At 34.2% G+C, this 26,977-nt stretch overlaps 1 protein-coding gene across 1 annotated transcript; it reads right to left on the bottom strand.

Moving 5' to 3' along the window:
* Positions 1-2,396: 2,396 nt before the first annotated feature.
* On the bottom strand, positions 2,397-26,628 carry LOC140431596 (uncharacterized; the record flags this gene model as incomplete). The annotated part of the gene is made up of 6 exons (XM_072519488.1): positions 2,397-2,669; positions 11,742-11,926; positions 17,022-17,261; positions 18,958-19,691; positions 24,817-25,102; positions 26,488-26,628. Coding segments are annotated over 6 exons (1,859 nt in total), but the record flags the coding sequence as incomplete, so codon positions are not given.
* Between the last annotated feature and the right edge of the window lie 349 nt (positions 26,629-26,977).

Genomic DNA, 26,977 nt, shown 5'->3' with positions numbered 1-26,977 from the left:
CCGTCTTATACTTGCTGCTTTTCTGTTCTTCAGGTTTTGCAAGTTAGCGCCTTACTTACTTACCAACGCCTTGTTGGTTCAAATACCACGGAATTCGAAAATCAGATATTTGTCAAATTATATCGACGAAAAAATTATATATTCTGTTTTATCCTAAATATATTTTTTCATTCAGAGTCAACTTGTGTCCTCCTTCGAAATATCATGCTCAGAAAAAGGTTTTTTATGCTACAGGGACAACAAATTTTTTCAGTGTGTCCATGATAATGGAAAATATATAATTACAGGTTCTCCTCAAGACTGCCCAAAAGGATTTCTTTGTAAAGATACTTCGAGATATGAGTGCGAAGATCCAATTAATATCTACCTAATATAATTGGATTAGAATATTAAAAAATATGATACCTACATTGTTCAAATTTATATCGTATTATAAATAAATTCATTCGGAAATTTTTTTTTCACTTTTACTTTTCAACGGTTAAAACAGGTTTTAGGTGATAATGTGATAATATAAAAAATTAGTTTGACAGAAAGAAAAGTAATACGGAATGCTCCAAAACTGCAAAGCTAAATGGGCGCTAATAAATCTTAACCAGATATTTATGAAGGACACAAATTACATTATAAAATATATCAAATTTTACATAATCCAAACTATTAAACTTAACATGTTTACCATCACAAAAAGTTGTCAACAAAATAAACTCATAAAAAAATAATAAACTTCAAAAGAACTGTTTGTTAATTATGGTTAAAAATTGGGCACAGATAACAAAAAACTGGTATTTACTTCAAAATTTAATCTGCAAATTGACAGGGCTTCCTCTTCTTAAAATTTCTGCTTCTTCTAGTTCAAAGTACTCTCCTCGTCGGTCGAGGAGGATATTTCCCCAAAGAAATTATCTCTTGTCGAAATAAAATATGCCATCTAATGCTGCTTACAACTCTCCAAATCTGGTGGCCTCTCAAAAAGATATCAATTTAAAGATAATTTATCGCCTCAGATAATTTGTTGTATTTTAAGACAATTTGTCACTTACATTGTTTGAAAATATCTGGTTTGCACTGCTTGACTTTTCCCACTATTCACTTTTTATCCAATCGGCAAACAGCACCAAAATTTATTTTTCTTTATACATACAAGCATTTGGAATATCACGAAATCAAACTCTATTGTTTTTTTTTTTCTGAAAAATTGCTTTGGCAGAGCCAATTAGCTATGCTTGTTTTTGTTTGTTTTTAAAGTTGACTGAATTTTAAGTATTATTTATTACAGATTCATAGTCAACAAGTTTCTTGTTATCAGAATATTAGTCTATATATACCTAATAGTATTTTTATGTATACATAAATTTGCTTTGTCAGTTCTTATTTCTAGATGAAATTGTTTTTTGAACCTGTTACTGGTGCTTGGTTCGTCCCATGGTTCTTCTTCCAAATTTTGGCATTTGGTGGTCTGCTCCAATCAAACCGATAGACACAGCAATTTACGCGCTATCTCAGAGTGACATTCTCGTACCAGTTGTTGATTGTTTAAAAATTATATATGAGTTTAGTAATGTTTTCACAAAAATAGAACAAAATTCTATACCACCAATTTTTAGATTTTCTATCCAATTCGTAGCCAGATACTAACATATCAGATTTCTCTACGAAGCCCATATATGTGTTGTAATCTTGTACTAATTGTTTGCAATTAATTTCTACTGATGTCCCATCCTTTTCTTTCCTCTTCACATTGACATTTTCTTCAGGTTTGTGAAAATTGCTTAGAAAATGAATGGGTTTTTTATCCATCCATTGTAAAGCTAGCACGCTGTCTTTACTCATTTTCCAGTTCACCCCTTTTCATGTTTTTGTTTATTTTAAGTTCATCTGGAAAACCTTTTCTATCTTTTCGAGTTGTTGAATATGCGTAGATTTTGTCCTTTATCGCGTTGTAATGCAACAGAATTAAAATAGTTATCAAAATAAACTTCATAATTTTTTCCAACTAAATCTCTTGTAAGATCTTTTATTACTCTTCCCCCGAGTTTTTGCTCCCTTACATCATTTACTTTTCCGATTTAAACTACTTCGTCCCTTGAACCTTATCATCGATTCGTCTATTGATTGTTGCCTGCTGGAATAAAATGAGCTTTATAAGTAGTTGAAAGTTCCTCTAGCAATCGCCGCACTTCGTAGAGTGTATCATAATTGCCATTACCTTTCTTAGGTTGTAGTAAATTGTCATTTATGTGAAGATGAGTAAGCAACCATCCAAATCTGTCACGCGACATACATGAAGATATAAATTGATCCCTGATAATAAAATTTGCAGACCAGAAATCTCTATAACTGGCAATTTTTTCACACCCATCAAAAGGTTTATTCCCAAAAAACATTTTATTTCTTCAACTGTTGTGGAAGTGTTGTTTTTGTATTAAAGTATCAGGAACATTTGAGCAATGAAGACGGTGCGCACTATCATGCGCACCGTCTTCATTGTCTGAAATATCGTTTTGTTCATCTAAAACAGCTGACTCCAAAGTCATGTCGATATCTTCATCCTCGTTCTCATCAAAATCGGATACTTCAGATCCATCCGATATGATATCTGTTAGTAAAGCGTAAGCGTCATTACTTGTAATTTTACTCAAATCAAGACCTCTTTTCATTTTGGAATTCTGTAACAAAACATACCTATTAGTTATTGATCGGTCTAGTGGCACCTATTAGAACTAATAATAAAAATATCAAAATTCACTTATTTATCTACGTAGATCATAAAGACTCAATACGGTAATATATAAATACGTCTATTTATCAACAAATTAACATAATACATACCTTTTATCGGTAGAAGAATGTTTGTTTATTTACAACAATAAATAACGTCACTGTCATTCACTTGTGAGCGCGCCAAATGTATTATGTACACTATGCATAACTGCTCCTGGAATTTTGTAATCGCGTGAGAAGTGAAATACACGACGTATACATCGCATTCCGTCTAGTGGTCCAATATAAGAATGCAACCAACTTCAATCAGAAGAAGAAAGTTGGGGGTTACTAGAGTGTCCAAAAGATTAACATTTGGACGACCACCTAAAGAAGAACCTTCTAAAAAAAGGTTCAAAAGGCGTCACAATCTTTCATCCAACACCGCAGGAAATCAAACAAATGCAACTAAACATGGCGAATGACTTTAAATTTCACATAACTATTGCATTTAAACATTTAAAATTTTTTATAGTTTATTTAAATATATTTTGTTTTATTTCCTATTGCATTCCTTTAGTTTTCTTTAATCATACATTACAAATATTTTAAAATCAGTCTCCTTTTAACTGATTTTAATAAAAAGTCGTCTTTTTTGGTCTACGAATATTTAACATTCCTCATATGAATTTCACACTAAAGTAAACATTCCATTATATTTGTTTGACACCTCGCCGCCTATTGGTTGAAACATGGACTCGTGCGGTAAAGGACCAATAGATAAGTCCTAGGTGCTAAATACATAAATGGAATGTGTAGATGCTTACCGTAAAGTTAGCATACCCACTGTTTTTCGGAAACGGCCACAGCAATAATTTTTTTTCTTTATAATATAATAATAATAATCTTTATAATAGAAAATTCTTTCCGAAATAAATTAGCAATAAATTGTAGTGTTGGTCTGAATTCGGCCTTATTAAAATGGATATGCTAACTTTACAGACATGTAAATAAAGAAAGCTTGAATCGAATTGTATTATAGAGTTTATAAATCTGTTAATGTCAAATAAAATGGAGCTGTCACAGTTGTTAATAATTTTTGTACTAATGGATAAATATTTTAAATTAATAAAAATACGTATTTTATAAATAATTTTATTGCATTCTCTATCAAAAAATACTGGAACTATCCGTTCTTTTTTTGAAATACGTTCTAAAAAAGATAATAATAATCTTAAAAATAGGTACAATAATCCACAATACGGCATTAACAAAATAACAAATACCGGCAGTCCAAGGAAAAAGTGCGACTAGATCACAATCATTAATATAAATAAAATAATAAACTAATATCACAAAAATGCCTGAAAAACCATTAAGAAGTGCTTCTAGTTGGGCATATTTTCTTTTACCAGCGAAGCCTCGATATACTATGTTTTCACAGAATCTTGACAAGCCGTATCCAAAACCAAACAGCAAACAACTCCAGGTTATAAAGTCGTTCGACATTTTTCTTTTGGTAAGTACTAAAATAAATAAAAAAAAAACAGAATTACCAAACATTTAAAACTAAATATGTTTCTTTATATATAGTTAATAAGTTAGTTTTAATATAGTTAAAAATATATATGAAAATGCCACAACAAGCATAAGTCTACATTCAGCAACTAATAAAATAAAGATAAAAAGTGGAGTCAGGCAAGGTGATACCATGTCACCAAAGCTGTTCATTACCGTTCTTGAGTATGCATTTAAAAGACTAACATGGCAACAGAAAGGAATATCCATCGATGGAGAAAGATTAAACCATCTACGTTTTGCGGACGATATCGTGCTTCTGTCAGATAATCTGGGAGAGATCAAAGACATGCTCCAAGAACTGAATGACATACTACAAGAAACTGGGCTGGAGATAAATTTCGAGAAAACCAAAATGATGACCAATATGGTTCCCAGCGAATAGATACAGATCAATAACAACAAGGTAGAATTAATCGATAAATACACATACTTGGGTCATGAAATCATAACAACCAGAGACAACCAAACCTGCGAGCTAAATAGACGAATCACGTTGGGATGGGCGGCATATCGAAGGATGAGAGACATTTTTAAAACAAATACCCCAATTCACCTGAAAAGGAAGGCATTTAACCAATGCATCCTACCAGTCTTGACCTACGGAGCAGAGACCCTAACTTTAACGAAAGCTACTGCCGAAAAACTGAGGGGAGCACAAAGGCGAATGGAGAGATCAATGCTGGGCCTGACCTTGAAAGATCGCGTGAGAAATGAGGAGATACGCCGACGAACTGGCGTAGACGATATTATACTGCGAGTCAATACACAAAAGTGGAGGTGGGCTGGACATGTTGCTAGAATGGAAGACGGGAGATGGACGAAGAGATTATTGGAGTGGAGACCAAAAACCGACAAGCGAAGTCGAGGCAGACCACCCTTCCGATGGACCGACGACCTAAGGAGAATAGAAACAAACTGGATTGCAGCAGCTAGAAATAGAGAGAACTGGAGACGTTTGGAGGAGGCCTACATCCAACAATGGATGTGAAAATCGGGCTGGATGATGATGTTTCTTTTTATAGGTAAGTTGAAACAAAATCAGTTTTAAAAAGATTAATTACTAAAGGCAGTGTAAGGAGATAGTAAATTTGTAACATACGAGTAAATCTTGTTTCTTTCTTCTATATATGCCGCAACCCGAGCGAAGGTACTGTCATTATCATAAGCGCTCCATTAACAATTAAGAAAAATTTTATAGACTAAAACAAGCCAATAATACGTTTATTGTACTCGATGGGTTTTTCTGTGATTTGTCTTAGTACATAAACGGCGTCTACGCAGGATCTTCCGGTTCTAAATCCTTGTTGTTCATCTGATTAAGTTGTTAATTTATTGATTTTGTTAGTTAGGACTTTTGTGGTAAGCTTAAGTGCTGTATTCAGTAGATTTATACCTCTATAATTGTTGGAGTCTTCTTTATCTCCTTTCTTAAACATTGGTATCATTATGCTCTTTTTCCACGCGTCTGGTATCTTGCAGTGCAATATTAGTTTTTGTATAAGTTTTGTCATCTCCTGGGTTATACTTTCTCCTCCGTGTTTTAGAAGCTCGTTGGTTATTCCGTCTGGTCCTGGTGACTTTTTTTTTGAGTGAACTTATAGCAATCTCTACTTCCTGAAAACTGATTTCGATTTCGTGTCTTAATTTGTTGTGTTGGTATGTATTCCTTCAATTCTGCCATTTCTTTCCGTTGGTTTCTTATGAATCTTCATATTTGTTTTTGTGTACCGTAGAGGTAGCTTTCCATCCTTTTTGTAAAATGTTCCCAGTGTTTATTTTATGTTTTTCTTACTACCTGCTTTGTTTCATTTCGTATTCTTCTATAGGGGTCTCGGGATTCTGGAGTATTTGATGTTTTGTACTTCGTGTAGGCCTCTCTTTTCTCTTTACATTTCTCTTTTATTTATTTTCTGAACCATAGTGTATTGTTGTTGTTTCTTTTGTTTAGTATGACTTTGCGTTTTCTTAGAGATTCTGTTGCTGCTTCTTCAATGATATTTTTAATTTTCTTCCAGTTCGCGTTTATATTTTCGATGTCGTCCATTTGTTTCAGATGTATCTTCTGTGCTAGCTTTCTTTGTTAAATTTCTCTTCGTAGAGTCGTTCCACAGTGATTATACATTGAATTTTTCCTCGGTGATTTCCTGTAGAAAATGTTTTGGTGATATTTTCATTCTTATTTTTGCTAGTACTAGTTTGTGTTTACTCCCTACGTCTGCTGAGTTTAAAGTTCGGATATCTAGAATCTGCTTTGAGTGTATTTTTCGATTAGTGACTATAAAATCAATCATAGATTTGTGCCCTCTAGAGTTTTTAAATGTATATTTATACTGGAAATTATGGTCGAAAAATGTATTATTGATTCTCAGTTCGTTAAAAACAGATATTAGCCATAAGAATTAAGGGTTCTTCATGAGATATTTCATCCAGGATGGTTTGCAATTGTCGTAGAATACCTCTCGTTTCTCCTTAGGTTTGCAGTCCTCAGGGCTATAAATAGATATGATAGTGGGATGGGTGGATGGGTGGTATGTGATAATTATTATAATTAATTAATTAATTATGGGGTTCATAATTATTATTCTTTCAAAGATATAATGGCAGATATTTGTGTTAGTATACCTACTCCCGGTCGTGCTCGTTCTTCTTTCTTCACTTTACTGTGTGCTGGAAAATATTGGTTATACTCTCTTTTGCCTTACCTTTCTTCTTGGTTTTTTGGATTGCACAAATGTCTATGTTTTTATTTTTTAGTTCTTCTATCTCTTAGTCTTTGTGGTTGAAGAAAGTAATATTTCATGTTGCTCATCTGATTGTAGGCTTATTTTTCCTTCTCGTTTTCCTTTTCTTTGCGTGGTTCGTCATCTTAGGTTCCATCTGGTTCCGAGGCTTTATATCAGTTCTTTGAGCCTTGATTTCTTTTACAATGGGTAGGATGCTAATCTGGCCCATCAACCCCCTCCTCTACCGCCCTCCTCTTTTATCCAGACATGAGACCGGCTGTGGGAATGAACGCGGCTTCTGAGCTACTCAATCCACTCAGTCCTTGCGTTCATAACTCATTGTAATTAGGAAACTGGAGTTGCTAGATATCAATTGGGAGCGAAAAGGCTCCAAACACCAAAATACAACAAAACGAATTTAAAAAAAGTTAAAGGATATTACCTTCCCTCTCTTGAAGAGATATTAATTTCTTCTCCCTTCGCATAAGAAATCACACAAGAAAATATTACATACCTTTTAAATGCTTACTTTTATAGTGCAATATAGATAAAATATGTAACAAAAGTTAAGCCGTTTAGTAGGCGAAGTGTTTACAAAATCTTTGAAGAAAGTATATTTCCAGCCTTTCTACCCTGAAACCCTTTTCTAACCGGAAAAGCAAATAGACCTGACGGGTTTTCCCATACGAATTAAATAAAAGCTAATGAATGATAAATTAATAATTTTTAGCATGAACTTAAATTTTTTCTCAGGGATTTTAGGGTATTTTAAGAAAATTATAAACATGGATGAGTACGTGTGATTTTTAAAGGTTAAAGAAATTGAAGAAAACTTAACTCTTAAAAATCAACTAACTAATACTATTTTGTATATTATCTAAGCTGTGTATCAGATGACAAACACTTTTTGGATCACATAATTGAGGTTAGCCCGTGTAAGATACGTAAAACAAACTAAGGGCAGTAGGAGTGTCCACTCAAAGCTCATAACTCACAGTCGATACCACTCGTTTAATTCTATTTTTTTGGGTAGAATTTAGCTGTCTGACTTTCGACCTGTTACTGGAAAGCGGTTGTTTTGGCCCATACTAAATCTCCTTTTTTTGAATATATTGAGTTCCTTCAAACGTCGATCAGCCAGTTTATATTTCACTCTTTCGCGGCCAAACATACACTTTTTCCAATTTAAGTTAATAAGACCATGGCTAAAGCGGTTCATGAGTCTTGAAAAGTCATTGGAGCTCTTTTTAGTCCAAAAAAGCATCCATAAGTGTCGTTAAGACCCGAACGGTGACACAAACGCAGTTTTTATCACTGTCAACTGTCGCGAAATTAACTTGATACCTCGATCGTAAGTCTACGATAGACGTATAAAAAGTTTCGCTTAGCGGCGTGTAATAAATCGACCATACATGGCAACGGACAAGAGTCAATAGTAGTCACCACCCCAGCGTTTAAACGTTGATAAACTACACAAAGTCGTCTCGTACCGCCATCTTTATTCGGCACTAATACAACCGACGAAGCCCATGCATTTTTTACACTCTTCGATTATGCTTTCTCCCAGCAGATTATCTAATTTGTTTTATTTCTCCTTTGTTTTTGACATTTGTTTTGACTGTCTTAAATTTTCACAGCAATAAATTCGAATAGATTCTGTAACGCGCTATCTCAGAGTCTGTACACTTGGTTTCAAAGAGCAATTGCTGTCGTGCGCTTTCATTTGCAAAATACCATTATTATGCATATCTAAAGCTATTTCTGCGTTGGTCAAAAAATAAATACCAAGAAGAATTTTATTAGGTGCATTAGGAAAAACTATAAATCATCAGTAAATTTTACAGAAATTGTTCGGACTTAAAAGTTTGACCTTTATTTTCGAAAAGATTGTATAAAGTTGTACTTACTACACTTTGTTTAGCACCTGTATCAATTAAAGCTTTGACCTTCATGATCGATGTTGATACGTAAGACCGGTCTAGGTTAAGGTGAAATAAATGTATCTACGGGGAAGAATTTTCACGAGGATGCTTCCTTATGGCTACAAACAGGACAGTCTGCTCTAGTAAAACCTGGTTTACCACAACCGTAACAATATAAAGGGTTGTTTAAGCTATTGTGCAGTGATTTCGAAGTAGTTGCTTCGACGGTAACACTAATCGTACGCGAAGAATCTGAAATTACTTTCAAAATCGTAGGTACAGCTCAATCTTTAGATTATTGAGCAAGTAATTTGCGACAATCTTGCTTAGAATAACCGGGAACACGAAAATAACTACAACGCGACCATTTTGATATGGCCACTATTGTGGGAGGCTTTCTTCTCCTCAAAATTAGGTTGATCGAAAGCATCTTCAACTTTCCGTAAGCTTCTGTAAGCAAATCATTAGTTTCTGTAGCAATCAGTTCTAATTGTGCAATTATGGCTCTACATTTACAAACGAAAAAGTCAACTATTGTATTTCTATCTTTTTTCTAAACAAATAGTTCGCGATAAATACAATATACCGGTTTTTTCAGACCAAACGTAATTCTTAAAAGCTTAACAAGTTCGTTCCATGTAGAAATAGTAACTTTAAAGCCTTGGATACCATTTAGCAGCAAAATCCTCAAAAAGCATTGCGATTCCTTGAAATGCTTTTTCGTCCGACACTAATGTGTCTTTATAAATTTCTACGGCACTAATAAAAGCATTTTCATCAGTGGCTTTTTACCATTTGCCAACGCGAAGGGCTTTTAAAAAGATTACCAATTTGCAACGACGGCGGAGCATTTTGTACAGACAGTCTTGACAAAAGTTATTCAAATTGTTCATTAGTTAACACTACGTTTTGATTTGTCATGTCTCTACTATTTATGTATTCCAAATTTCTTCAGAATCAGACTCGCAATTATTTATCTCGCAATTACAAAGTAAATATTAATTAAGATCTCTTGAAACGCAAATTATACAAATGGTTTTGCATGCAATAAAATCTGAGAGTACCTGCTAAATCGCTGGTATGTCCAAATTTGAGTAAAATACCTCCAGCACCTTGCAGACACTGTATTAAATATAACCTTGGAACAGTTGACTTGTAATACATTGTTGGCTTGTAATAAATAGGGCATAAAAACCATGTACGGAAAACCAAGTATATGTTCTTCAGTAAGAACATGATATGGCCAAAGTGAATTAGTATAAATGGCACTCAATTGAGAAAGTACCAAACTACAAGTCCTTGGGAACTTTTTAAAATAAATAAAATTATAGACCAAAACAGTGAATAAAAAAGAGCTATCGAAAATTCCAGGGCCACTCTCATTAAGATGAAAAAATCTTCTGCAATAGGGACGTAGGAGTATCCCTCTACTAAGAATATTGAGAGGCTATGAACGGTTCAAGAGCAACATGCCAAATTATTTAAAAAAGAAGACGATCGACCGATGTGTGCTTCCAGTTATAACTTACGGCGCCGAAACATTTCCTTATCCCAGGCTACAGCAACCAAATCAGAGTAGCCCAAAGAAGAACGGAACGCTCGCTATTTGGACTGACTCTCAGAGATCAGTCAGACTCAGTCAGAAACGAAGAAATATAAATACAGGCGTCACAGATGTCATAGAGCGCATAGTAAAGTTGAAGTGGAACTGGGCGAGCCAGTAGCTAGAATTAATGACGGGCGGTGGATCGAAAAAATAACACTGTAAAGACCACAAGCTGAAAGAAGAAGATTATCTATACGATGGACAAACGACGTGAAAAGAATCGCTGGAATTGGCTGCAGGAAGCTCAAGAAAGACATAACTGGAAGAAATTAGAGGAGGCATATGTTCAATTTTGGACGCAAAACGCTGGATGATGATATACGGCTATCATGCGGAGTAGACGATTGGACTGTACAGAACTACATGAAAAATATTTAAACCTTCGAGATGTGGTCGACACATACGTCAAATACTTAAGATAAGTTGAATTGATAGTGTCAGAAACGTAGAAGTGCTACGTTATTGAGGAACAAGCCGGAAGTTATGATTACTGTAAAGTGAATAAAACTAGAATATTTGGGCTACCTAATGCGAAGACAAAAATACGCATTATTTCAAATATATTGCAGGAAAAAATCCAAGCCATAGAATAATGTCATGGTTGCGAAATTTGAGAGAGTGGTTTGGCTGCACCAAGAATAAGTGGTGCAGCCAAACCATCCTTTTTAGATCAGCTGCATATAAGATCTGGATAGCATTGATCATGTCCAATCTTTGATAGTAGTGGGATAACAAAAAGCCTTTCTACAACAGTGAATTGATATCCTAGCTACCTCACCTAGCAAAACATTCACGATGAGATTCATCTTAGGCTATATTCCAGAAGAATGACGACAGGTTACGGCCTGCTATATTCCTAAAAGTGGCTAACCTCCACAGGATACAATGTGGTACAGATCTATTAGGCTAAACGCCTTTCTTCCAAAGAATATGGAAAAATACTAAACACAAATTTATCGCTTCGCGAAGAACAATTTGGCTATCAGTCAAGCAAATTCATCATCGATGCTTGCATTTTCTTGCTAAAGATTTTGAAAATTTGTAAATAAATTAATATAATGTCAATAATATCTACATATAAAGGGTGTTTTTTTAGAAGTATAGAACTTTGAAATGGAATAAAACACAGATGATTTTTATAAATTGACATGAAATTGACTTTATTCGAAAGATAATCTTTTGGAATTATAATTTAAATATGATTACTGGCATATGACCGTCATGGCTGGCTCTGACGTAGTCTAATATGGAGGTACAATTTTCGATCAGTTTTTCCAATATTTGTCGCCATATATTGTCAATAACGCAGCGAATGTTGTCCTCCAAGTGGTCAATCGTTTCATACTTATCGGCATAGACTAACACCTTCACATATCTCCACATAAAATAGTCTAGCAGTTATATAGATATATATATATATATATATAGATATATATATATATATATATATAACGAGTTTATTACAGCTGCCGCCATTTCTCGCAACCTAGCTTCCAACACTTGCGATCGTTCCAGTCATCTACTTGTAGACCCCTATCTTCCATTGCACCTTTTACTTCTTGTCTCCACGATCTTCTTGGTCTTCCCTTTTTCCTGCGGTTGGTGGGGATCCACTGTAACATTCTCTTTAGCCATCGTTGATCATTCATCCTTTCTACATGGCCATACCATTTCAGCCTTTTGCATTCTATAGTTTCCAGGACGTCAATGTCTATACCCATACGCTCTCTGATTCAGTATTCCTTACTCTGTCTCTTCTAGTGAGTTGGCAACATCTTCTCCAATAATTCATTTCCATTGCTTTTATTTTGGATGCGTCATTGTTATTTATTGCCCAAAGCTCTGAACCATATGTAGCAATGCTTTCTATGATACTTTTGTATATCCTAATTTTTGTGTTTCGGGTGATGTGGTTGTTCCAAAGTATACTATTCAGTTGACGTATTGCTGAATTTCCTTGACCAATTCTAGTAGCTATTTCTTTTGTATTTCGACCATTGTTTGTAATGTTTACACCGAGATTTATAGCTATCAGTATGTTGAATTTGTTTGCTTCCTAGTTCTAAGTGCTTTCCTTCACCTCCCACTACTACGTACTCTGTTTTTGATGGATTAATTGATAAGCCCCACTTAGTATATTCTTATCTATTTTTCGTAACATGTAGTGGATATCATCTTGATCTTCTGCAAGTGTTACTTGGTCATCAGCAAAATGCAAGCTGTACAGTGTATGGTCTCCAATTTTAACACCCATAGGTTCACATTTTCTTTTCCAAATATCCAAAACCCCCTCCAAATAAATCTTAAAGAGTGTAGGTGCAATGCAGCAGCCTTGGCGAAGTCCTTTGGTCACTTTTATCTTTTTTGTCACTTTTGTCCAATCTTTATTACACTCGTCATATCATCGTACAACTCACTTACAGCATTAATGTAAATCGGTGGAATATTCTTGTCTTCTAGCACCTGCCATAGCTTGGCTAATGGGACACTGTCATACGCTTGTTTGAAGATCAATAAATACCATGTGTGTCCATATTATAATCCAAACGCTTTTCTATTGTTTGTTTTAGGCAGAACACATTGTCTATACAAGAACGACCAGTACGAAAGCCTCTCTGATCTTCAGCGTCTTCCGAACAATCTTCAATTCGGCTTTTAATTATCTTCCCGTAGACTCTACAGATTGAGTTAGTTACACTAAGCCCTCGGTAGTTCTTACAATCTTTTCTGTCGCCTTTATTTTTGTATAGATGTTTTGTATAGTGTATACTGCACGATATTGGAGGCGAATTCACGGTCCGAAACGTGACCTATGAGGTTACCAAACGTTTCCTTCAATAAATCAATTGTAGCAAGAGATGTGTGACATGTTGCGCCGTTTTATTAAAACAATAGCTCCTGCATCTCATGGTTGTTCAATTGGGGAATAAAAAAGACAGTAATCATGGCTCTATAGCGGTCACCCTTGAGTGTAACGTTCTAGCCAGCATCGTTTTTAAAGAAGTACGATCCAATGATTACACCAGACCATAAAGCACACCAGACAGTCAGTTGTTCTGGATGTAATGGTTTCTCAACATACATTTAAGGGTTATCTTAACTTTAAATAGGGCAGTTTTGTTTCGGATGTAGTCATTCAACCAAAAAAGAGCTTCATCGCTAAACAAAATAATTCAATAATGAAAATCGGAATCACCGGCAATCTCGTTTTAAATTTTTTTTTTTTGGCTTAGACTTATCGTCATACAGCCAGACACAAAAGGACTAAGACAGCCATCATTATAATTGTTACCTAAATGCCCTATCAAAATAAAAGATTATTACATCGATATTAGGAGAACAGGGACACACTCTTCTCGCCTAGGGACCTATCAAGGCATTTATTTATAAAAGACACAACCAACACTAGGTCACGGAGAGGAGGAAGTTATACAAATGGTTTAAGACAAAGGTAACAAGATTAACTAAATAATTTTTAGAGAATTATAATGTAATTTGCTGTCTTTTAAAAATTTAATTAAGGAGTTGTAAATATCTACAGAGCCAAGTGATAATAAATATAGTATATTCCAAGGAGCTGCTATTTTATATTTTAATAAATCATTTATAAGTTTGGATGAGTAGACTCTGTTTTTAGAACAACCAAAAATATATGATCTAAATCACTTTCCTCTCCACAATGCTCACATTTGTCATCATCCAACACCTTTATTTTAAATAAGTGCTTTGGATAACATGCGTGTCCGAAACGTATTCTAATAATGGAGGTTATGTGCCTCCTGGAAGCTCTAAAAGACTTGTACCAAGGAAATTTGGGAATATCTGGCTGAATTATCGAGTATCTATTTTGGTTCACAAAAGAGTATTCCTTCCACTGGTAGCTCCACTCTCGAAGTAATGTTAACTTGCAAGAAACAATACTGTCAGAAAGCGTTACTTTATGTAGAATATCAGTATCGGTTAAAATGCTTTCTTTGGCTAATAAGTCGACATATTCATTATGTTCAAATCCTGCATGTGCTTTAATCCAGAGAAATGTACATTGATTCCTTTAGTTAAAAGAGTTTGAATAATATGTTTAATTCTATAAATGTATGGGCAGTCTTGTAAGTTAGGTGGTCCATATTTACCAATAGATTTTAACACTGCTAAGGAGTCCGACAAAATTAGAATATGGGCAAACTCAACTTCAGCTACATATAATAAAGCTTCATATATGGCAATAGCCTCTGCTGTATAAATCGAAGTTTCCGGGTTCAGTTTGAATTTCTTTTCTATATGTTCCGATGGTATAAAAAAAGCGCATCCGGTTCCATCTGGAGATTTAGACGCATCTGTATATAGAGCTATTGCCTCTTTGTATTTGCTTGTTATAGATAGAACAATATTTTTATTTAAATATATATTTTCACTATAATTTGGTACAATAATATCTGTATGTAAAAAGAAAGAAGAGTAATTTTTGAATATGTAGTTCGTTCTATCTATATTTTTAAAAGTGCTATATTTTGATTATACGCTTCGCAAAGTAAGGGAGATTTCTTTTTTTTGCCAATATTTATTTGTCAGGTCATGGCAATTCAAAGTGACTATCTTTTCGTATAGAGATGAGTTCAGTAAGTATACTTTCATTAAATATTTTTTGGACAAAAAGCTTCGTCTTATATTTAAAGGAGGTTCTAAGGCTTCCAAATATAAAGCTTGTACTGGAGTGGATCTCATGGCTCCTAAACATATCGTAAGGCTGAGTTCTGTAAAACATTGATTTTATTTAGTAGTACATTACTTGCTGATCCATACAAAACACTTCCGTAATCCAAAATAGATCGTATGTAAGCTTTGTAAAATAATAAACTTACTTCAACATCCGATCCCCACCAAGTTTTATTAATTGATTTAAGAAAGTTTAATCCCTTATTGCATCTGTTCAACATGTCATCAATATGTAACTTCCAGGTCAATTTCTGGTCGAGTATCATTCCCAGATATTTAATTGTGTTTTTAAGGGAAAATTGGTGCCCACCTAAATTGATTGTACTAGCATTAGGAAAGTTATGTCTGGTAAATAAACAAACTTGTGATTTACTGCAGGATAATTCGAAACCATTTTCTATAAACCATTTTTTATGGAATCCGTACACTTCATTCAGGTTTTCAATGGATTGCTGATATTTTTTGTGTTCTGTATACAAACAGAAATCGTCAGCGTATTGTACATTATTGAATGCATATGAGTAATAGTGATGTTGTGTAGATCTGCTGTGTAAATGTTAAACAAAATAGGACTCAAAACGGAGCCCTGAGGTAATCCTTTGTTATTAAGTCTGGGTCCTATAAGAGTATGATTGTCTTTTAAATAAATTATCCTATTGTGTACAGTCCACAACGTTAGAAGCAAACTGCGCTGGAATATGAAAAAATGTAATTATTTTTTCTTGGAGAATTGTAAGAGATACCGAGTCGTAAGCACCTTCGATGTCTAAAAATAAAGCAGGTACATAACTGTTCCTGGAAAAACTATTCTGAATGTCTACAACAAGTGTTGTTAAGGAATCTAAGGTTCCATAACCTTTCTTAAAGCCATGTTGGTTAGCGGGTAAGAGACTTTGATCCCTTAGCCACCAATCTAACCTAATTTTAATCATCCGTTCAAGAGTCTTCAATATACATGATAATAATGATATAGGTCGGTAAGCTTCAGCTAATTTAGGGTTTTTTCCCGGTTTGGGAATAGGGACAACTATAATACGCTTAAAATCGATTATGCCTTTACCCTCAAAAATTATCTGGTTAAATATATTTAAAAGTAATTCTTTTGCGTTATCTGGCAAATTTTGTATCATAGGATATTTGACTGCATCATATCCTGGTGAGGTACTAACGCGATTATCAAGGGCAAACTCTAATTCAGCTCTTGAAAAGGTTGTTAAGAGAAAATGATTCTGATCAGATGAGAGAGTTTCAGATGGTATTACATCTATCTGGTTATTTACGTAAGGTGGAGCTATTTTATCAAAAAAGTCGTCTACCCATGTGTTACTTAGAGGCAGTGGAAAGTTAACTTTTTTCCTGTTCATTTTCCTTGCTTGGTTCCAAATAAGACTAGATGGAGTTTGTTTATTTAATTTTGAACACCATTCAACCCTACTTTGTTTGGCCTTTAATTTTAGGAATTTTTTGACACGAGCATTCACTTCTTTGCATTTACAAAAATTTTCAAGAGAAGGATTTTTTTTGTAGTTTACTAATGCTTTCTTTCTTTCCGCAACGGATTCATCACATTCCGAATCCCACCACGGAGCCGGAGTACGGTTACATTTAAATGATTTATATTGACAAATTGATTGTTTAGAAGCTTCATTAATACAGTCAATAAGGAAATTATATTTTTCTTGCGTGTCTGAGTAGGCGTGAGGGTTGTTAGTTAATAAGGTTTCAATTAACTGAGAGTATAATGACTAATGGCTTTTTTAATGTTCCACTTACTGCTGGGATAAATGATATTCGCATCAGTTCCCAAGATATCGATTACAACCCTTATAACGAAGTGATTTGATCCCAAAGTATCAGTATCTACAGACCACGAAATTTTATCAAAGAGAGAAGGTGAGCAAAATGTGACATCAATCATGGAATCTGTGTTTCCTCGTCTCGTTTGGCAAGTTGGTTGTCCATTATTCATTACCACATAATCTAGATTCTGAATTGTCTCCACAATTTGATGGCCTGTTTTATCATTTTTAGATGAAATATGAAATTTTATGTTCAATCATGATATTTTTTATTTTTTTTTGATGTTCGAAAAAAGGACAGTTTTTAGAGATCGATATATGCTTATCACTTTTACAGTGTATGCAATACATTTTTTTTTCATCACATGTATGTGTGTCAGTTTTTATTTCTCCACATCGTATGCAGTATTCCTGTGTACCTTTACATTGTCTAGAAATGTGTCCAAATTGAGACATTTATACCATTGAGTAACTTTACCTAACAATTTTTCGACTTGAAAATATACATAATTATTACAACATAGTTTGGTAAACAATTGCCTTCAAATGTAATTATAACATTACGTCTAGGTACATATTCTGTATTTCCATCTTTTTCTATTTCCTGTGCATTCTTTTAATATCAATAATTTGTGAACTAGAGGTCATATATCTTTTCAAATATTCAATGTTATATTGGTATCGACATCACGTATCAGCCCTTTGATTTCTAAGAGGTGATTGGAATGTACGCCTTTAATTATCGTCTTTTAAATGACTATTATTGACTAATTTATTTGCATCCAAAATAGATTTGAGGATTACTTTAACACGGTTTCTTCCTATACTTTTAATTTCCTTAATATTGTCGATCTTTAATTTTTGATGTAAAATATCACCCACAACCATAGGGTGCAATCGGCCTATATTCTGATCATTGGTCTTTTCAACATATACACAACAATTTTGAAAGTCGTAATTATTAGAATTAATATTAAAAAGTTTTACTTCTCTTGTAGCAGGAGAAACGGTGGTATTAATTTCTGTATCCATATTTTGTTCACTAACACTAACAACTTCAGCAGTATTTAGTTCGCGCATTGGCGTCTTATTGGTATTCTCCCCCATTAGGGGAGAATATTTTCACTTTTTTATCACTATTTTACATAATATGTAAATATTTTAAACACCACGAAATTAAATATTCTAATGTCACAAAAACTGGGAGCTTAATGACTTTATCGATAAACACGTCTACTCGGTATCAATGTATCGCTTTGACTGCTCGTTTTGGATTAATTCACCGAATCTACGAATCTAAGCCTTTTTAGGTGATGATGTACCTTCAATTCTTGCATGAGTTGGATTTTTTTAACATGCAAAGCAAGATCTTTCCACAAAATCTTCTATAAAGTGGATAGACACGTATACAACTGCTGTACATGATAACAGATATACTGATTCGTGTCGTGTACGCACTGTACGACGTGTCTGTGGATGCATATTATCATTTAGAGTATGGTCTCTGATGGACTATTATGGTGACCATAAAATGGACGTAGTGCGCGATACATATTTTGAACAGACCCACAATTTCAAAATTATTTGTACAATTTGGAAGCGTTCTTCAAGCGTCAAGTCTATTTATGCTGAAACGCCAAACCTAATCTAACATAAGACTTGACAGCTGTCAAAATGGCACGTAAAAGAAATTAAAAAAAGTGTTACCAACTTATATTTCTATACCTCAAAAAACACCCTTTATAAAAAAAGAACAAATACTTACGTAGCATACTGCAACTAGATAATGTCAGTCCAACTATGAACGCTGCTCTCAATTGGTAGCAGAAAATTTAATCAGTACAGGCAACAGCACAAGTGACAGGCACCAAGAAAAAGCTATATATGACAACAAAACAGCCATATCTTACGCGCTATCTCAGAGTTCTGGAGCGAAATGTACGGTGTAATAGTTATAAAAAAGTTATAACTTACAGCGATGGATACTTTGGAAAACAAAATTGGGTAAAAATGCAAATCGCTGAGGCTTCTAAATAACGGATTAAATAAAAAGTCTATAAAAAAGTCCTTTAATGACCTGAATCTTCTCCTCCATAAAAATATTGTGTAAGGAGAGCAAGCACAACATGATTTTTTCTTGACCGAGTCAACGTCTTTTAAAAATTTGTTCTGTTTTTCCTTATAATTTGGAATATACTCGATATTATTTATGGGTTCAGGTTTTAGAACTACTTCAGTCAAAACTACAGCTTCTTTAACACTTTCTCTTCTTTCTGTTCTATTTATTTCTTCCAGCGCAGTACTTATTCTGCTCAATCGCTTGGGATCTATCACGTTAATGTTTGTTTCTTCAAATTCATCTATTTCTTCAGGTATCTGTGGTAAAATACTAACGCCGGCATTGCTATAGTACAACTGGACAGTATTTGGTGTTAAAGTTGGTAAATATCCCTCAGTAATTCTATCGGTAAAGGCCATGTTTTCTTCTTGCATGAGTAAATCATCGGATTCATCATTGTCTTCTTCGCTTTCTGTTTCATCACATGAACTGTCTTCTTTGACAGAAAAGGATTCGCTACGCTTTATATCTGAAGTATTCCCAGAAGAAGTAAAGACTTTCATTTCTTTCATTTGCTGAGAAAATCTACAAGCAAAATAATTTCATTTATGTTTTATAGAAATACATATTTCTGTTGTACAATGAAAACATGTTTAACATATACAGGGTGTTTCAAAAAGTATGTCATAAATTAAATCACGCATTCCGGGGACAAAAATAAATTGATTTAATCCAACTTACCTTAGTATAAAAGTGTACACAAAAAAAGTTACAGCCCTTTGAAGTTACAAAATAAAAAGTGTTTTTTGCATTATCTCCTAAACTACTTTGCATTTTGTAATAAAAATGGACACGTTACTTTCTTGTTCTAAAAGCAATTTTCATAAAAAAGAAACAACAAAATCTAAGCGCATAGAAAAATTTTAAGGGTGGTGTGCATCCCTAAATCACCCAAACTTTTGAGTACGTTCAAATCAAATGAATTTTGTGGCATCATTAGTTTAACACATTATTTTTAAACAATTTTTGCCTCTTATCACATTTTTTTTTAAAACAGTTTTTATTGAGTTACGGCCCTTTTCATTAACGTTTAAAAAATTACGTGCAACTAAACAAATGGCTTAAATGAATTAACAAGTAAAAAAAATGTCTATAAACTCTATAAATATGATATTACAATAAATGTTCAAAATAACCCCCATTTTCTTCAATACACATTCGGTATCGTTTTAATAAGGAAAACCGAATGCACTGAAAAATTATATTTTTCTGACGAAATTGATTTGCAGCTTCAATTATTCTAACCCTCAATTGTTGTTCGTCCTTTATTATTACAGAATACACTTTCTCTTTCATAAACCCCCAAAAGCAAAAGTCCATGGGGTTAAGACCTGGACCTCTGGGAGGCCAACAAATAGGTGGGTCACGACCCCTTCCAATCCACCGACCAGGATACTGCCTGCAAAGGTATTCCCGGACTTCATTACAGTAATGCGGTGGAGCGCCATCTTGTAGAAACCACATATTTTGCCTTATTGCAATATTCACTTCTTCCAAATACTCTTGTAAATCGTTTGCCAAGAACTGCAAATAATTATCACCATTTAAATTGTTGGGAAGAAATACTGGGCCTATTAAATTGTAATACACAATTCTTGCCCAAACATTAACTTTGAAAGTCCTTTGGTGATGAGTCGTTTTTTTGGCGTGAGGATTTTCGTCGGCCCAAATGAGCTCGTTATGATGGTTTGTTATTCCATTTCTACTGAAGGTAGCCTCGTCGGTAAACAAAATATTTCTAATAAAATTAACAATTCATAAAATTTTCCATTAAAAACCAATCGCAAAATCCAATTCTTTTAGGATAATCTTCAACCAATAACTCTTGAACCGTTATTAAGTGATAGGGTTTAATCAGCTGATCCTTCAAATCAGCTGATTCATTTAATCTGATCCAACTTACCCAAAGTTAAATGCATATCTGCCATTTCCTAAAATGTGTAGGCCATTTTAATATCAAAATTTTTAATAGTAATCTTATTCACACAATAAATGATAGCATCAAATTATTGACTATTATTGATAGAACTGTTTTTAATTATTGTATCCGTAGAAACTAATTGTAATTTTATGGCCAACTAGGAAAAAACTAGTTTTTCGAAAAAGTGATAACAGGCAAAAAAGTTTTAAAAATAATGTGTTAAACTAATGATGCCACAAAATTCATTTGATTTGAACGTACTCAAAAGTTTGGGTGATTTAGGGTATATATAAAAATGGATTTACGTATCCATTTTTATTACAAAATGTCAAGTAGTTTAGGAGATAATGCAAAAAAAACAATTTTTATTTTGTAACTTCAAAGGTCTGTTTTCAAACTTTTTTTGTGTACACTTTTGTACTAAGGTAAGTTGGATTCAATCAATTTATTTTTGTGCTCGGAATGCGTGATTTAATTTATGACATACCTGTATTTTGTTTTTTCTTAACTAGTTAGTCTATTATTGTTATGACAGGAGTTTCATTGTTTAACGAATCTACAAATACTCTGTTGATAAAATATTTATTTTTATTGACGAATTTAAAAAATTTGTCTTTTATCCAAAAATGTCCAATCTCTCTACTATTTTTAAAGATCTCGACTGGACTATACAGAGTGGACCAAGAGTCTGGAAACACCTAATTACTTCTTAAATATATGGTCCGAATTATACAAAAACAGGGATACAACAACTATTTTGCAATATGAAGATTTGATGTTTGTAATATTGCCAGATTTACATTTTTCATGTTTTAGGTATATTGCACTTTTATTGATCTATTCATTTTAATAGCACTTCAACCATGTACAATACTTTTGATTTTACGTAGTCAGAACAGATTAAAAAAGTAAAAAAAAAACATAGAAACGCCTGATCGTCTCAATCTTTTTTTCAGAGAAATCTTTTTTCTCAAAGAAAAGCTTGGTAGTTAGTATTCGCCTCTGGTTGCGTTGAGTAACTGAGTTACCGTTGCTAACTACCCATCTCCTGTCTTTTGTTTTCTTTTTCTTTTTTTGTTCTCCTGAAGAAGCTACATACAATTGTAGCGAAACGTCGAGATGAACCCACTTTTGGGTCACTCACAAATGACACGGTCCAAACCCGGAAGACGAATAAACTATAAGAATGTAACTAACTTGCAAAAAGTTCTTGTTTTGACCTACAAGCTGCTCTACCGTCACCAAAAGGAGACGTTTCCGCTTTCTATTATAAATCTAAGCTATCAACATGTCATTTCCCTATAAGTGAACTTCAAAAAAAAGGGACTGGGAAAGGTGCACAGCTATATTTGGCACGAAGGAGTAGGCAGTAAAGGTGCCTTAGAAATTGGTTCGTGCCTGCTCATGTATTTGGAACACATATCTATAAAAACCGATTCTGACGATTTGAAATTTATATTTTACTCAGATAATTGTGGTGCGAAACGCGTTCAACAATATGAAAAAGTGGTTCACAAGCAAAATCTCAATGGAACTAAAATTAAGACTGGTCAAGTGTTATGTCTTCCCGGCCTTGTTCTATGGAGCAGAGGCATGGACCACAACGGAAGCCACCCTGAAGAAACTAGAATCCTTTGAGCTATGGATATATCGCTGTATTCTTCGGATATCCTGGACAGACCACATCACTAACGTGGAAGTAATGCAGAGAATAGGCAAAAGCAAAGAAATAATCTTCACCGTAAAGAAACGGAAGCTTGAGTACTTCGGACATGTCATGAGGCATACTAAGTACCGGCTGCTACAGTTAATAGTCCAAGGAAGAATCGACAGTAGGAGGGGACCGGGAAGAAGACGACACTCATGGATGCATAACCTGCGACAATGGTTCGGACTAACATCGACCGAACTGTTCAGAGGTGCCGTAAACAAAGTCAAAATAGCCTTGTTAATAGCCAACGTCCGAAACGGATAGGGCAAAGGAAGAAGAAGAATTGTGGTAGCCAAGGAAAAAACAAGTACCTAATATCAATCTATCAGTACGCTGTAAACCAATTTAAAATTTCTTCTATAACTAATCGCTATTTAGTTGTCGGTCATACTCAAAATGAGGGTGACAGCTGCCACTCTTTAAAGGAAAGAAATATCACTAATGCTTTAAAAAGCGGGCCTATTTATCTACCGATTCATTACGCTATGCTAATCCGAACTGCTCGTTGCAAACAACCATTCGAAGTATACGAATTATGTAATAATGATTTTTTTGACCTGAAAAAGTTAAATACTAAAACAGCGACAATTTTCAATGAATATATCCAAGGAAATACTTTTCATTTCAACGATGTTTGTGAAATTCATGTAAAAAAAGCTCTGGTACTCACTACTATTTTAAAACTTTAGTTGCACAAGAGGAGTAAAAATAAGTTGATACCACCAACAAAAAAAAAGAAAAGGTTTAGAAAGCATGGATAATATAGAACTAGAAAAGGCTTACACAGGCAACCTGACAATAACTGAAAAGAAGAAAAAGACCTTACTAGCCTTTGTAAAGACAAGAGTGTTCCACCAATTCACGCTGATTTCTACCGGCATTTAAAGCATTGTTAATCATAACTTTTCCTCTTATTATTAATATATATATTTTTATTTCGTTCATCTAATAAACACATTTTCTCATTTAAGTAACTTGTAGTATTCTTTATTGAACCTTTATTTCAGTTGATAGGAATAACAAAAAAATGCCAGTTTTGTCTTTGCATTAATTAGTCTAGAAAGACAAAATGTTGATGTGCAATAGTGGCACAACTCAAAATAAGGGTTGAATTTAAAAGTCTGTGTTACAATTCATTAAAGGCTACTTAACGCTTTCCCAAATAAACCAAAATTTATTTTTTTTTTCAAAAATCCCAATCCATGTAATAAAACAAATAAGACAAAATTATTGGTACACAAACTTTAAACCCCTGTTTTGAAAAATTACCAGTTTTTGTGTTGTGCTATTGCATACAGCCGACGATATTGTCGACATAATCTTGTCGACTGACTTCATTGGGATGTCGCCCGTGCAGAGGATTACCCATCCTAGTGCGCAATTTTTCGTTCAAAGATGGTTTATGCGCATTTCTGGTTCCCTCAGTTTGATCGGTGTTGTGTCATCTACTGCACAAATCACGCGATGTAGGAGCGACATCACCTGCAGGTTCATCTTGGGATAGTACAGCTAAGACACCAGCCTGTTCCAATAACAGTAAACGTTAAGCTATTGTTAGTTGTATGAATTAATGTCAAAATCACAGGATTTTAAATTTACTGAATTATTTCAAAACTATTTGGTACTGGGAAGTTTTTTTATGACCTTCATGACTAGATAAACTACGAAATGTTACATATACATGTAGTTGAACTTGTATTGAAGTGAGGATTTCATTGCAGTATATAGAGTGTTGGTGCAGAATAATGGTGAATCTGGCAACATTGCAATCATCAATGTTGCAATCGCCATATTGCAAAATAGGCGTATCCCGATTTTTGTACAGTATGAACCATTTAAGAGATAATTAGGCGTTTCCTGACATTTGGTCCACTCTGTATACTGTGTAACCTAATATAGGCCACGGTTTACCTGACCTCTAACTATACAGCGTTCAGCTCAGTAATGACACAATACTGAGTAGTTTTTCTTGTAGTCAATCTTCAAGTGTTTGAACTAACTTAAAAGCTCATACTTACATTGGAAGAGTTTGGTAACGGCTATACCCAGGCATATTCTCAGGATCAACTTTGGGCAGTCTTATAATCAGAGTAGCAGGAATGATGTTTAGAATGATAGCTGCGTGAATCATAGAGACATACAGTATTTTGTAATTACCAATAAGAAGCAGAACAACATGTGGCATGACCAATAAGCTGATCGCTCTAGCAGACTGTATGTTACCTTCGAAGGATCTTTCTGTACTCTTGTATCTTCTTCGTGCTATATGTCTGAGATGAGTGTAAATTATATTGGAAAATGCGCCTAAAATTAAATATAACTGTAACTACTAAATAAATGATTATTATTTCAATATTATATTAGCAATTTTCCTTTTGACATGTGTTCTCGCAAAAATATCTAAATGAAAGAGAGAAAATGAAGAGTCAAACATGATCAACAAATTTAGTAACGACAGTTTTCCAGGTTGAACTGCGTCGATTATCATTACGCCGAGCTTTTTCAGGTCTCCTGAGCCCCCAGACACTACTACACTGATCACTAACCAATGCATTCCTATCATTTGGCTACTAGGAACAGAGCAGAGGACGGTTCATTTATGCCGTCGATGGTGACGTGGTTTGGGTAGCGGTTAGCGTGGGGGTTAGCCTAGAGATTGGCACGGAGATTGGGGGGAGCGCGAACATTTCTGATGGTAGGGTTTTGATTGGAAGGTAGAGCGGGGAATATTCTCTTTATGAGAGGACTCCATGTCTAAGATAACCGTATGGCTCCGTATATTCAATTTCTATGGCTTCTCGGATAATTCTTGGCTTATAGAAGCGGGTGGGGGCTATGGTTCTGGAGTTTTCAAAATCAATTTTGTGACCTGTATTAAGATGGTGTTGACCTAGAGCTGAAATTAAATTGGAATTGCGAACAGAAATGAAATGTTTATAAATCCTATTTTGGATTCTACGATTTGTTTGGCCTATATAGGATTGGTATCAGTCTGCATAAGGAATTTCATAAACTCCGTGTTGTTGATTTGGAATGTTGTCTTCGACTGATCGGACAAGAGATGAAAGTTTTTGTTGGGTGGTAAATATTGACTTTATTCCTATTGATTTAAGAATTTTATCGATTGTGTCAGTGACACTTTTAATGTAAGGAAGAAAAGCTTATTTATGATGAGGGTCTGAGGAATTTGTGAAAATGGATGAATGATAGTTGGCATGCAATTAACTCTAAAAAAGCACTGGTAAAGCATTTAACTAGCTGGCTCATGTCCAGTAAGGAAACCGTATTAGCACGTATTTGTCCAATATACATTTTGTCTTTGTCTCAACGATGATATTTGGCATTTCCACGGCCAGCTCTGAAACTAATTTTTTTGTAGTTGATGCTTTTCTGGCAAATGCATCAGCTCTTTCATTGCCATGTATTCCTGGTGTCCTGGAAACCATAACATTGTGACACTATTATGTTCCGCTAGCCTCTTGAGATCCTCTTGACATTTCCTCACTAGCCTAGGCTTATAAGAGTCCCAAAATATTGAGACTTAAATTTTGCCCCCAAAATGTTTAGATACATTTTTTGGCTCATTTGGTGTTCCATTCACTACCGGATATTTGTAATATTTATCAAAATACTAGTAATAGTGTAATACTCTTTAAAAAAATGTATTGCTCAAAATCTAATCAACTTACCACCAAATATTCCATATATAATAAAATGAGGAGGAATCACGACTCCGGCTGCCAGTAACAGAGTACATACTGTTATTATGACTTTGTATGGAAAGCACTGCCTTTGTTCTAGCTGATTTATTAAGAAATTTGACCATGGTGCTACAATAAATAAAAGAATAGATTTGCTATAATAATACATTTTTGTTTTAATAAATTTAAATGAGTGATGGAGTCGACATTCGACCGTTACTTGATGGAAATTCATTTTATATAACAATAAAACACTGAAAACTTTGTTTTCAAAACTTCCACAAAATTTATTATAATATTTTATCACTACAGCTGTTTCGGCAGAGTACCTTTCTCAAGTGATATATTTTTGATATGAGTTTACATTTTATAGTCTTTGGCTAAATAGGTTGAGGAGGGGAGAACTGTTTGTGTCAAGTTGGTCATTCCGAATTATGTCTGTTTTTTTTTAATTTGTTAATACTCTGAGATAGCGCGT

Source organism: Diabrotica undecimpunctata, unplaced genomic scaffold (genome assembly GCF_040954645.1).
Source record: "Diabrotica undecimpunctata isolate CICGRU unplaced genomic scaffold, icDiaUnde3 ctg00000828.1, whole genome shotgun sequence".
NCBI lineage: Eukaryota > Metazoa > Arthropoda > Insecta > Coleoptera > Chrysomelidae > Diabrotica > Diabrotica undecimpunctata.
Note: the sequence above shows the minus strand (reverse complement) of the source record. Positions and strands in the feature narration are given on the sequence as shown.